Source organism: Bacillus rossius, chromosome 3, assembly GCF_032445375.1.
Source record: "Bacillus rossius redtenbacheri isolate Brsri chromosome 3, Brsri_v3, whole genome shotgun sequence".
Taxonomy (NCBI): domain Eukaryota; kingdom Metazoa; phylum Arthropoda; class Insecta; order Phasmatodea; family Bacillidae; genus Bacillus; species Bacillus rossius.
Genome location: NC_086332.1, coordinates 64805941 through 64818060, shown reverse-complemented (window position 1 = coordinate 64818060; position 12120 = coordinate 64805941). Strand labels below are relative to the sequence as shown.

General features: G+C 38.4%; 2 protein-coding genes across 4 annotated transcripts in view; one reads left to right on the top strand and one right to left on the bottom strand.

Annotated features, from left to right (window-relative positions):
* The window catches only part of LOC134530818 (sulfotransferase 1C4-like), a 116007-nt gene extending 107414 nt beyond the window's left edge, over positions 1-8593 (bottom strand). Inside the window, exon 1 of one of the 2 annotated variants that reach the window (XM_063366057.1) lies at positions 8528-8593. The gene's annotated coding sequence lies outside the window, so the exon portion shown is untranslated. Of the gene's footprint in view, positions 1-7986; positions 8106-8527 lie in introns of those variants that run through there. The other variant, XM_063366054.1, reaches the window with a different exon arrangement.
* The window catches only part of LOC134530816 (sialin-like), a 46695-nt gene extending 35578 nt beyond the window's left edge, over positions 1-11117 (top strand). For both annotated transcript variants that reach the window (XM_063366047.1, XM_063366046.1), the window contains exons 7-9: positions 629-761; positions 2377-2618; positions 9079-11117. In XM_063366047.1, the coding sequence (XP_063222117.1) occupies positions 629-761; positions 2377-2618; positions 9079-9279 (576 nt within the window). In that variant the 3' untranslated portion in view covers positions 9280-11117. The remainder of the gene's footprint in view (positions 1-628; positions 762-2376; positions 2619-9078) is intronic.
* The last annotated feature ends 1003 nt before the right edge of the window (positions 11118-12120 follow it).

The window sequence follows — 12120 nt, the reverse complement described above, 5'->3', positions numbered from 1 at the left end:
TAATTTTTCATTCGTGGCATACTGTCATTGTTTAGTTAGCACAGTTAATATAGTTAATATAGTTTGTTCTGTAATAGTAGCACAGAAATCTTTAGAAAAGAGTTTCAGTAGATATAGGTTCTTTTCTGTCCTTTTCGGCAAAGAATGTTAAAGGGGAGTCGGAATTAGTTTGGAAGAATGCTGTCCTGTTTTTACCTATACAACAGTCAGCCCCTGTAGACGTTTCTCCTCTACCCCGCTGCTCCATATTTCATTGCATAAAAATCGGTTTGATGAAAACTGTAACGAGCATTAATTTCCCGACAGTAATAAGGTTGTTTGTTATTGTTAGATTAGACTATTATTCAGTGTTCTTAAAACTGTGTTTAATGTTTCAAGTCACGATGTATGAAAGAAAACTCTTTTAATTTATATTATATTTTCTGCTAAAATCGTAAATATTTTCTTCCTTTTTCTTTACCTTGCCACACGATTCCGTGAAATAAATGTTCCAACATCCTTGGTGTTTCCTTAGTGTTTCGATCCGTAAAATTCGCCTGAAATATACAATTATGTGTTACTTAACTTTGAAATTAGCATGAATTTATATGTAGGCCTACCTAAGTCATTATAATATTTTTTTCCACAGATGGGAAATATATCTGCAGGTGGTACAGTTATCACTTGTATAAGCTCAGTATTTTTTGGATTCTTGTCCCAATGGATACGGAAAAAGAAGTATTTATCCCATCTTGTGACATACCACGTCTTTAATGGCATATGTAAGTACATAATACACTATGTTATGTAAAAGGGAACAAATATAATTTTATTGCTGTTGGCTACAGTATTTTTTTATTAATAAATATATGGAGAAAATATTTTGCAGAATTGTAGTTTTGCGTTTTTCCTTCACTGAAATTAGTCATTCAAGAATAGGACATTTATGTAAACTAAATTTTTTTAACGTTTCTTTTTATATATTTAATTTACTCCACATATATTTGTGTAGTATACACATTAATGTTCTTACCAGAACATTGATATACTTAAAGACTTAAAGACTGTGGAAAGTTGCATTAAAGTCCAAAATAAAAATCCAAGTCACTTCGAATATTGCAACAATCATTAAGTAATGTTTTACATTTACTTTCAGTTTTTGTGTTTTCTTTCAAGTAATATTTCAAGAAGTCAGCAAAAAATCATTGTTAATAATTTTACTTTAAACTACTTATCTAAGCATTACTTTAAGACGGAGTTGGCCAACATTAAAATAATGAGGGCACGTTATAAAATATTATGTAGGGGGTAATGTATATATTGTATGGAATCTTTAGTTTAAATGTTCCGCCACGCCCACCTTCCCACTTTTAATTTTGTGTAGTTTTTTTTTAGAGAGAGAACATAAAAACAAGCAAATGAGCATAAGGTCACTAAAATAAAGTTCTTGTCTAGTGTGTACATCGATAGAGAAAGTGTCACAAACTAATTGAGATTAGGCATGAATGTGTTATATTGGTATAGCAGTTAGGTATCAATGTCCTGTTAGAGTGGTGAGCCACTGGCCAAACCTTGGCCTGCTATGGCCCGCGAGCCCCAGGCTGGCGGCGACTGCCCTAGGAGTGCTGTCCTAACTAGACGTCTAGTGAGTCTTCAAGACGGGTCGTGTAGTGTAATGTATGCTCGCGAAAATTGGAGCACATGAGAAGGTGGTGATAGATGTGGCGTGAAACTGCTCGTATGTTCTAAATGGCTAGGCAGACGCAGTATTTGAGCTGGTCTAGCATCTTTCTTTCATCTAGTATATCTGGCAAGAAACTCCCTAATTCTAGATTCTAGAATCTTGCGTGACCTACGGCATTGAGATGTAATGATGCGACAAGCGATTGCCATGATGGTTTCACCCTTACCTATGATGTGGTTGCAAAAGTGAGTCACATATTACCATCGCTATGGAATGTATGTGTCTTATAATTGGGTATCCCCACATCTTTGGCCTTTCCAAGAATGATTAAGCTAAGTAAAACCACAAATTAAAAAAAAAATCACTTACCGGACAGGATCAATATAGAAGGCTTTGGGTGGGAAAATGCAAAGACTGTATCCTCTTAGGTCAAAATATTATCTTAAAGCTGCAAGTTTAATTAAATTCATAATAAAAACTAACATGGTTTACATGTTTTGTTATTAATATCATAAAAGTGTATCACTCAATAAAATTTAACTTCTTAATGTTCATGGAAATTTTTTTTTAATCTGGGGAGTTTGTAAATTTAATAAGTCTATTTACAGTGCACACAACTATTTTAATTAAATTTATAACTATTTTACTGAAAAGTGCTAACTTGTGTGTGTGCCCAACATGTATCTGAAACACTGATGTTTTGCGTTTCCTAGCTACGCTTGTCCCGGCTGTACTCTTGGTCATTCTCACTTTCGTCGGCTGCAATCCATGGGCCATAGTCCCTCTTCTCGCCCTGGTGGGGATCATGTCGGGCGCCTACATCGGCGGCAGCCAGCTCAACCACATGGACCTGGCCGTCAACTACACGGGCACCATCCACGGGTTATCGGCCACCGTGTACAGCGTGGTCGGCATCGTCGCGCCGAACATCGTCGGAGTGATCACCAACAACAAGGTGCGTGGTTCACTGGCGAGACACTGGACGTGCATCCGGAGGACAAGTGTTCGAATAATGGAACAGCCTTCTTTATTTCTTGTTGGCATTTTTCATAAAACCATTCCAGGCGTTATGTGGGATGGTGTCCTAACTACAGGCCTTGGCCGCTTTTTCTTCTTCCCAGTAACTTTGTTGAGAGTCTGTTTGTTAGGTTTCTAATAATTTAGCTGTTTATGAGATGTTTGTAACGCGAAAATGTTTAAGAAAATTTTTGGTTTTTATATAATCGATTCATGCTCACTATCGGCGAATACGTATTGTAAATAATCAGTACTTTACATATGAGAAGGTATCCTCTGTATTGTTACAGCCCTTGTTTAGTTTAAGATACCGTTATATTAATTTTATTATAAAAGGTCCTGGAAGGTGCTTTAAGTGGGTGAAAGATACAACAGTATACTCAGAGGAACACAAGGGAGAAATATTAAAAAAATACTTACTTCTCACAATAGGAAGTAGATTCTAAATAGTAAAAATTTAACAATCATATTTTCACAAAATAAAAATAACATAAATAATTTCATTAAAGTAAAAAATTTGGTTAGCCCTGCCAGTGTGGTACTATATATAATTTGATTAACAATATTTGATCGTTGACTGTTCACTGGTGATGACTAGGAGCAGGAGAGACTCGCAGAATTCATTCCAGAAGGAAAGGTGTAAATTTAGTAGACTTACGGGATGGGCTTGAGCTGGAGAAAACCCTGCGCTCTTGCACCATTTCTTAAAACATTTCTTGAACCACACTGGAACCAAAAGGAGAGATCCAGGGGTCAAGAAAAGAAATTACAGGGCGAAGAAACAAGAATCGAAAAGTTATGGCAAAAGTTAAATAGCGAGCCAAACATAGGCAAAAGAGCGTTGATTTTTCCACTTGCCATTCTGGGGGTGGAATCAAGAAACTCACTCCCTCGGAAGTTGCACGAATGCTCGCGGTAGCCACGTGCGATTCATGCTAACGAGATTACCTAGTAATTCAAACTACAACGACTAGCCGACTAGAAAATAAAATAAAAAAATAGAAAAACTTGGGATTACTTCCTAACTCTAGGGATCACGGCGAGCCTGCTTCGCGGGCGATAAGCCCCGAAGAGATGCGACCGCGCTGACGACAGAAGGACGAATCAATAAATTCATCGGGCTGCATATAGTTAAGAACTTGGGCCAGATGCCCGGAGGCCTAGGGAGTAGGGGAAATTGCCTCTGATTAGCTGTATGGGGGCGGCTGAGAGCTTACTCCGCCCACTAAAAGAAAAAATTCACGAAGGTGGCTGGTAGCCTAACTTAAGGGATATCGGAGCTCAGTCGCGCGCCGAAAGGCAGCGCGCTCCGTCGGAGAACGGGTGAAGTAGAGACGGCGTTATTTCACAAGAGTCCCGCAAGGGGGACTAGCGTACGCCCGGCCCCTACGGGACCAACTGTTGCGCGCTCTGTCAGGCTAAGAGGGAACTAGGGAGAGGAGGTGGCGGCTGGTAGAGGTCGCGGAACTAAAGTTAAGGTAGTTAAGATGGCGAATGCGGCCTATTGCTGGCCAGCGAGAAGACCTTGATTTAGGCTCGCCGGGAGCGGAGGTTAAAGACCGGGGTAATGCCCTGGAAAAGAGGGAGGGGGGGAAGTGCTAGCTTGTGAGAAAGTCTTAGGTCGAGACGCCGATACGTGCCCGCCATCCCTGGTACATTAGATGAGGCATGGCTGGAGCTGCTAACCTAAGCTGAGCTCTAAGCTCTGGGAAGCAGCTGAGAAAAGCGCTCTTGGTTACGAAGCCGGACACTGTTACAGGTCGCGTTCGTGGCGGGAAGAAAACTGATGGCTAGTGAATGGTTGGCGAAATCACACCGGGTTCTCGGGTGCGGTGCTGGGAAAATGCCTTAGGACTCTTGTAGGAAAGATTTTATCAGAATGAAAAATGGCCTAACAAAGGTTGTATGAGGGAATTTAGGTGAAAAATAAAGTTTGTGCCAAAAATTTCAAATTTGCGGCACAGTATCCTCTACAAATTGTCTACATATATGCAAAGCTGTGACAACATAGTGAAGTTATGTTTAGGCTATTATATTCCTGTAATTTAATTTTAATATTGTTTGTATTAAACATTCACAAATATTTAAGAATATTTGAAAGTGTTTAAGTATTTGTTTATGTGTTACAGTATATGTTAACATCCAGAGGCATGGATTTAGAACATTGAAGTATAAATTTTTTAAGTAAAGCTCTTTCATAACTGATTTTACCGGAAGCGGAAGGTGCAGTTTTGGTTTTCAAACATTCAGAGTTTCTTCCTATCCATCTACCTAAAATTACTGGCAGCTAGAACAAATGGGTTTCAATTAAATTACTTACAAATTAAAGCTTTCCCAGTCATCCACGACTGGGTGTGATTCAAGTATAATCTGGGCAATGGAAACGTGTAAGTTACATAAGCATTTTCTTTGTGAGTGTTTTATTTCATATCGTGTCGGCACACATAAATGGTGATATCTGAAGTGACACATGTAGCTATTTTCCTTCAAATGACCAACTACTGTTTGCTAGTGAGTATGATTAACTCTAAACGTCTGAGCCTGGCTGGTCACCTGGTTCCCGCGACACATTAGAGAGGAGGACATTGTAAATGCACGAGAATTTTAAATTTTTCGCGCTACATTTCACTCCTGTAACTTTGCAGAGCTATGTTTCCAGACATATATCTTCTGTAACAATAAATGCTTGTTTTGACATTCCCTGCCATCCATTAACTTTATACACCATGATTCACCAACACTGTGTATATTTCACCTGTAATATATATATATATAGGGGAAGTCCGTGTAATTTGGACCACTTAACTTCATTTGCCAATAAAACCATGTGGAAAACCATTGGACGTTCAACGATACTGGGAAATTGAAAGACTGATTGGGATGACACCCATTGAAAACCAGAATGTTTTTAACGACAGTAGTTTCTTAGAAAACAATTGTAATATCAAATTTTCAGAGGCGTGTATTTTGGACCGACGGCGTGTAATTTGGCCCAGCATGGTGTGTAATTTGGACTGCACCATAGATTTTACAAACTTTTACACCAAATTTCAGATTTATTTCTTTAACATGAAAACAACATCTTTGACTGTAATGATAAATATGATTTCAAATGATAAATGATAAAAATACATTTTACAATCCAAATTAACGTAAAAAGTATGATTCAATTGTAGGATATTAATGTTTGCTAATTTTTGCATGAAGATTTACATTTTCCTTTCTTTGTAGCACACATCACAAAAGTAATAAAGCTGGTAACTTATGTCCGCACAGTCTTCATGAGCCCATCCTTTGCATTCGTGACATTGGATCCAATCTTCATCATTTGAATCCTCACAAACGATACACGATACAGTATTTGTTGATTGGTGAGACACTGTTTCTTCTTTTTGAAACACTTTTCGTTTCTTCGGTTTGGTTATGGTGGGGGGGGGGGGGTGGTTGCAACAGGGTGTTCTTGTGGGGTGTACCTGTCAGAATCACACCGGAAGCAGAACGTCGCTTTGTTGTTCTCCTCTTCGAGAATTCCCCAGATGTCGATGGAATAGGACTTATCTGTTGAATTTGGCGAAAGAACATTGTCCACATTAGCAGTAGGTCTAACAGATTCATCTGGTGTAGGATCTTTGTTCACCTGAGCAATGGGCTCAACTTGGTGATCAATGACTGACATTTTTTCTTATGGAAGCATTAATGGTGGCTGATCTGTGACTTCGGATGGAGCAAAGTCAGCATCTGAGAAGAAATGTCGATCAACTGGCCATAATCCTGTGGTCCTGAATGCATTTACTGCAGTTGACATTGTTGCAGCCCTTGGAAATGCCACTCCAACCAGTGATGCGATGTGTTCTGTTGTCAAAGTTTTCCCTGGCTTCTCTCTCAGTTTTGTAGAAATTGCACTACTCACTACGGTATTAAGTGGTTTGAAAAAGCCCACATCTAATGGTTGCATGCGATGCGTGCAATGGGATGGCAGTGTAACATTATGACACCATGTTTCCGTGATATTTCAATCGCAATTAAGCTTTGGGTGTAACTGATGTGGCCATCTAGAATCAGTAACACCTTTTCTTCGAGTGATAGTTTCACAAAGGAAATAAAATGTCTCATCCATTCACAAAATAAATCAGTATTCATCCAGCCCTTCTCTTGACAACAGAAAATTGTACCATTCGGTGCTACACTTGTAAGACTTTCCTTCATACGTTTCCTGCCATAGATAAGCATAGGTGGAAGATAAACCCCTGCTGCACTGAATGCATAAACACCAGTCACGTTCTGTCCACGATCACAGCTTGTGACTGCCTCAACTTTTTGTTTGCCCCTCATTGCAACAATATTGTTTGGACGCTGTACAACAGTGTGCGATGTTTAATCCATATTGAACACTTTGAATGCTGTGATGTTGTGTTCATCAACCAGATTTTCCCAAGTATCAAAAAACTTTTGAACAACAACTTTGTTAAATCCAGAAGCTCTTGCAAGAAAGGTCGGATCAGGGCTTCTCAGACTGATTTCAGGGTGACGTTTCATGAAACCAGAGAACCATTCCTTTCCAGCTGTCTCTGTCGCATCACAAAAGCGAGTTGTGATTCCATTTGCCTTCGCTATTTCAAATGTCAGTTTCATTACTGAATTCCGGGTTAAACTGAAACAAATAAAACATGTTTATAGCATAATAGAACTACATTAGAGCTTACAATTAGCCCTATTGTGAATAGCATTGAAAATTTCATAGCCTATCCTAGGCTAATTTACTCACCCATAGAAAAATCTCTCCAAGTGCAAAATATGCTGCACTAGATCTTCCTCTAATTCAGGAGGTAAATCTGTTGGTCATCCAATGGGTACAATAGACTTTTTTTGATCGGCCGCATACCTCTTAAGTGTATTTGGAGGTAAATTAAATCTCTGTGCTGCCTCATTCAACCCGACACCATTCTTTACAGCATTTAAGCTTCACTCAAGTTTTCTAATGTCCATTTACAGTAAATTCCCTTTGACTTTCAGTCTTCTCTCGTTGTCATCTTAAAATTAAAATAGTCATAATTAATACACTCTAGGTGTAACTGTAGTTCGTGAACTGCAAATATTTTATTTGACTTTAAGAACTGTATAAAATTATTTAGAAATATGAATTTTCCGAATTTTTGTGTTGTCATTTCTACTGTCCGTGTAATTTGGACTGGTCCAAATTACACGGATTTCTTTGGTCCAAATTACACACCAGGTAACAGGCACCGAAAACATTGCACAATTTGTAACAAGCATTTTATAGACATTTGATGCATTAGGTTACTTACCCCAGAGGATTGAATATTTTTCAGGTTTATTGACGTTTCCAAATAGGCAACATGAATACAAACGAACACAATTTCCAAATCGGCATGAAATAAGATCAAAATCACCGTTCGCAAACAAAGCAGCGTCACATGTGTGTCGTTAGCGCTCGACAACTGAAAGTTCCTAGATACGCCGCTTCTGAGCGGCACTGGTTGTGAGGTGCTGCATTGTTCTGCTATCTGCAAACAAGCTCTTGAACTAGAGCCGGACCAAATTACACGCCGGTCCAAATTACACGGACTTCCCCTCTATATATATATATATATATATATATATATATATATATATATATATAAGTAAATTAGTTTTATTTTAATGCACTAGGGCGTATCAAAAAGAAATAAAAAGGACTTAATGACAATATGAAACAGAAATGAAAGTACTACTACCCATTTCCACATAACTCCCATGACCCAACGATGGAACAGTTTGAAAATCTGGGTCTCCATGGAGCTCCATCGACTGCAACACGCTCGGCCCGTCAGAGTCAAAACTTCTCACCTCCGAAGAACTTCTTCACGGATGGAACTTCTTCAGACGGTGATCGGAAGGTGCTCGTCACTCCTCCACAGTTGACGATGTAATTAACGCCATTAAACCGGTGACTGACGAACGCTTTCTGTACGTGGTATCACGAGATATTGACGTCACTTGTTGATACGCCCTCGTATTTCCTTAGATATCAGAGTGAGTTCAGATTTTTTTGTGTGGATTCTGGTTGTTGACATTAGCCACCAGATAGCATTACTGCACGGCCGGCGGTTTTAGTTCGCTCATAGTTTATCTTTACTGTCGGTTTTTATTTCTGCACAGTGTTTCCTGTTTTATACCGAGTTACATTTCACATTTCAAAATTTGCATTTTTGGTATTCACGTTAGCTATATTGACGTTCAATAACCTGGCAATATCGCTCATCCAGCAAGGTACTGGATTAAACACACTTTACTGTACTTAGGTTATGGTTTTAATTGACCAACGCTATTGAAAGGCTAATTTTTTAAATCTCATTTACAACTGCATTAGTGAGACAAAAGTTTTTTTTTTGTTTCAGCAAACATTGACTGCTTGGAACACAGTTTTCTACATCGCTGCTGGTGTGAAAATACTTCCGTTCTTCTTTTTTCTTTTCTTCGGCTCCGTGAAGGAACAACCTTGGAACCGTATCGAACAAGAAGAGACAGAGAGTACAGACTCAAAAATAACGATAAAGGTCGGGATTGACAATGGAGCGGAAGAACATACACGCTTTTAAAGGTGCTTAAGTGCAGTTGCCAATTAGAAAAAAAACATATACAATTCCCTTGATATGACACGTATTGTTGAATTTGAAAACAGGGGTGTGTCTTTGTGCTATAAATGTGTAATTATGTTGGTAATCGAAGAATCTGAAGTTTGAAGTCTAAACTACATAATTAGTTAGAACTTGTTCAGCGCTGCTCAACTGCTTTCTCCACTGCTGTATGGAGATTATTTAGTACATTTTGTTCCTCTGTGTTGGTTTATGTCAAACCCCTTTTTCCTCATACACACAAGTGTAAACCTGAGGAACGTGGGTTAGCTTTGTTACTTCACTGAATTTTATCAAGCAGTGCTTTTGATCAACCAGTCCACTACACTTCTCATGCAGCAGTTAATGTGGTCAAGTAAAAAGTAGTCAGTTTATGAAAATATTCTGTTTTGACTAATGTCAAATAAATTTCTCGTTCAATATATAAATTATTCTCGTCTTATGATTTTGCTATTGTATTGTGTTGTTAGTGCGAGTTTTTAAATGTGCTATTTGTTGAACTCAAAGCGTTTTAGTGTGTAATATCGATAACAGTTTAAATTAGGTCCATACGACATGTTTTAACACTTACCGCTTCATAGGGTCACGATAATATGTTTCGTTGCTAAAATACTCGGGACTAATATGCGAATTTTACACTCATATTGCGTTAGCATATCGTAGTAAAACTTTAAATAAACAACCAAGTAGTAGATAATTCCCATACATACGATATCTTAAGGCATTATTCACAGTGTGCATTCGGTAAGTATGCAATTGGCAGTCGGATGTCTGTGTAGTCACAAGAAGCTCACGAATATAATTTGACACGCCGACGTGTTTTGCTCGCTCCGTGTATAAATGTTAAACAAACTCACATTCTAACATGGAAAACATTTATATTTTGATTGAAAAACCTCCTATTAAAATGCTCCATTTCACTTTTAAACAGTTTATGTTTGATAACTGAAGTAAAAAAAAAAAAAAACAAGAAATCATAAAGCTAATATTTTTTTACTATATACAAAATTAAACCGTAAAGTTAATTTACTTTCTTCAGTTACATAAAATCTATTGTTGAAAGTCATTGAAGTCATACATTAGAACTTTACCTTTTATCAATTTAAATACAATATAAGCTAAACACATCAATCAGCATCTAATACAGTGCTCTTGTCTGGTAGAAGGCACTAGGCCGAAACGCATTTGACCGAAATTTCTGCCTAGTGCCTTTCGGCCTAGTGCTTTTCGGCCTAGTGCTTTTCGGTCAAGTGCCTTTCGGTCTAGTGCCTTTCGGCCTGGTGATTTTCGGCCTATTGCCGCTTTCTCCTCCCCCTTCTCTTTTCTAGACACCTGCGACGTTACAATGCCTCATGTCTCTTAAGTTCTGCAAGTCTACCAGGTCTGCTACCACAGGGTTAACAATAATACGTGCAGCAAGCACACTCTCCACAAGTACAGTCTCGTGCAGCAATCGGTACCAGCTGGGTGGAGCAGATTGCATCTCCGACAGCCAATAGCTGGACTGCCAACTGTGCATTGTGAATCAGCATTACGAAATTACTGTTGTTTTCTGTGATGATGTTCGTCATACTCATTTCATTTCACTTTCATTGTTAATATATGCGTCACGCTGTTGTCGATCTTATGCCATTGAGCTCCGAGTCCCATGAGAAAATTGTCAATATGTTTAACATTTAATTTTATATTTTTATATCATGTAGCGTATGGTGGTGTGTAGTAAGCCAATTTTGACACATTATGTTTGTTATTTTCTGTACAATTGTTTCCTTATATTGATATGCAAGTACTTATTAATGTTTTCCTGTATAATTAATTTCAACTAAAAATCGTTCATTCACTAAACTTTATCTGTATTTCTTAGTGTTATTTCGTACTTAGATTGTCGTTTTAAGCTATTAAATTATATTATTGAAACAGGAAAAGTTTATTATTTTTTTAATCATTTTTCACTCTTTGTAAAAACCCTAAATTTGATATGCTGGTTTTTTTGTGCATTTAATGCAAAACTGTTTTTTTTTACATTGTTATAAAATAACACGTGAGCCCCAATGGGTAAATGTTTTGCGGAGTAAATAAAGAATGGGGGAAAGGGTTCAAAGCGTAATAGCTAAGAAATAAATGGTTTCAGTTTTATATATTTTTATTGTATGCACATTCTTACAGCTGCAATCCTTTTAAGAAAATAAACAAGTCACTTTACCATTCTGTAACTATGACTCCCAACAGCAGAGAGATGATAAAGGTATAAAGCCCGCGCAGGAGCTGTTTCCTCGACGCGAGCAGCGCGACGGAGATCTCAGCGGGGGAAGACGAGGTTCGGCTGGATCCACTCCTCTGCAGCTGTGGCGAGCTCTCTGGCGAACAGCTGCCTCCAGCCGCCAGACCGACCTGCGTCACAAGACCCTCGTTCATTGGATGATTCTTGATTGAGATTATGGACGTTTTATGGACGATTTATGGACGTGCGCCGTTGCTACTCTGCACTGCACCTGTGTCATAGAGGAAACCTGAAAAACGGATAAAGGCTAGCCAAAAAAAGGTTAAATGTATAAAATGTAGACACCACAGAGAATTACGTGGAAGGAGTTAAACAGAACAATATCACAGCACAGACAAACACAGTAGGTGCTGGATTCGCACTTGCATCGCTGTATTGTCGTTATGTTGTCCATATTAATCTGTTCATATAATAGTTGGGTTCCTCTGTCTGCCGCTGTGTTGTCTAAAATTGTTGTACGTCTGCATTTACTGTTTTTTTTTTGTTGCAACTGTCTCGACGTTGTCAGCCCACTGTGTTCATCT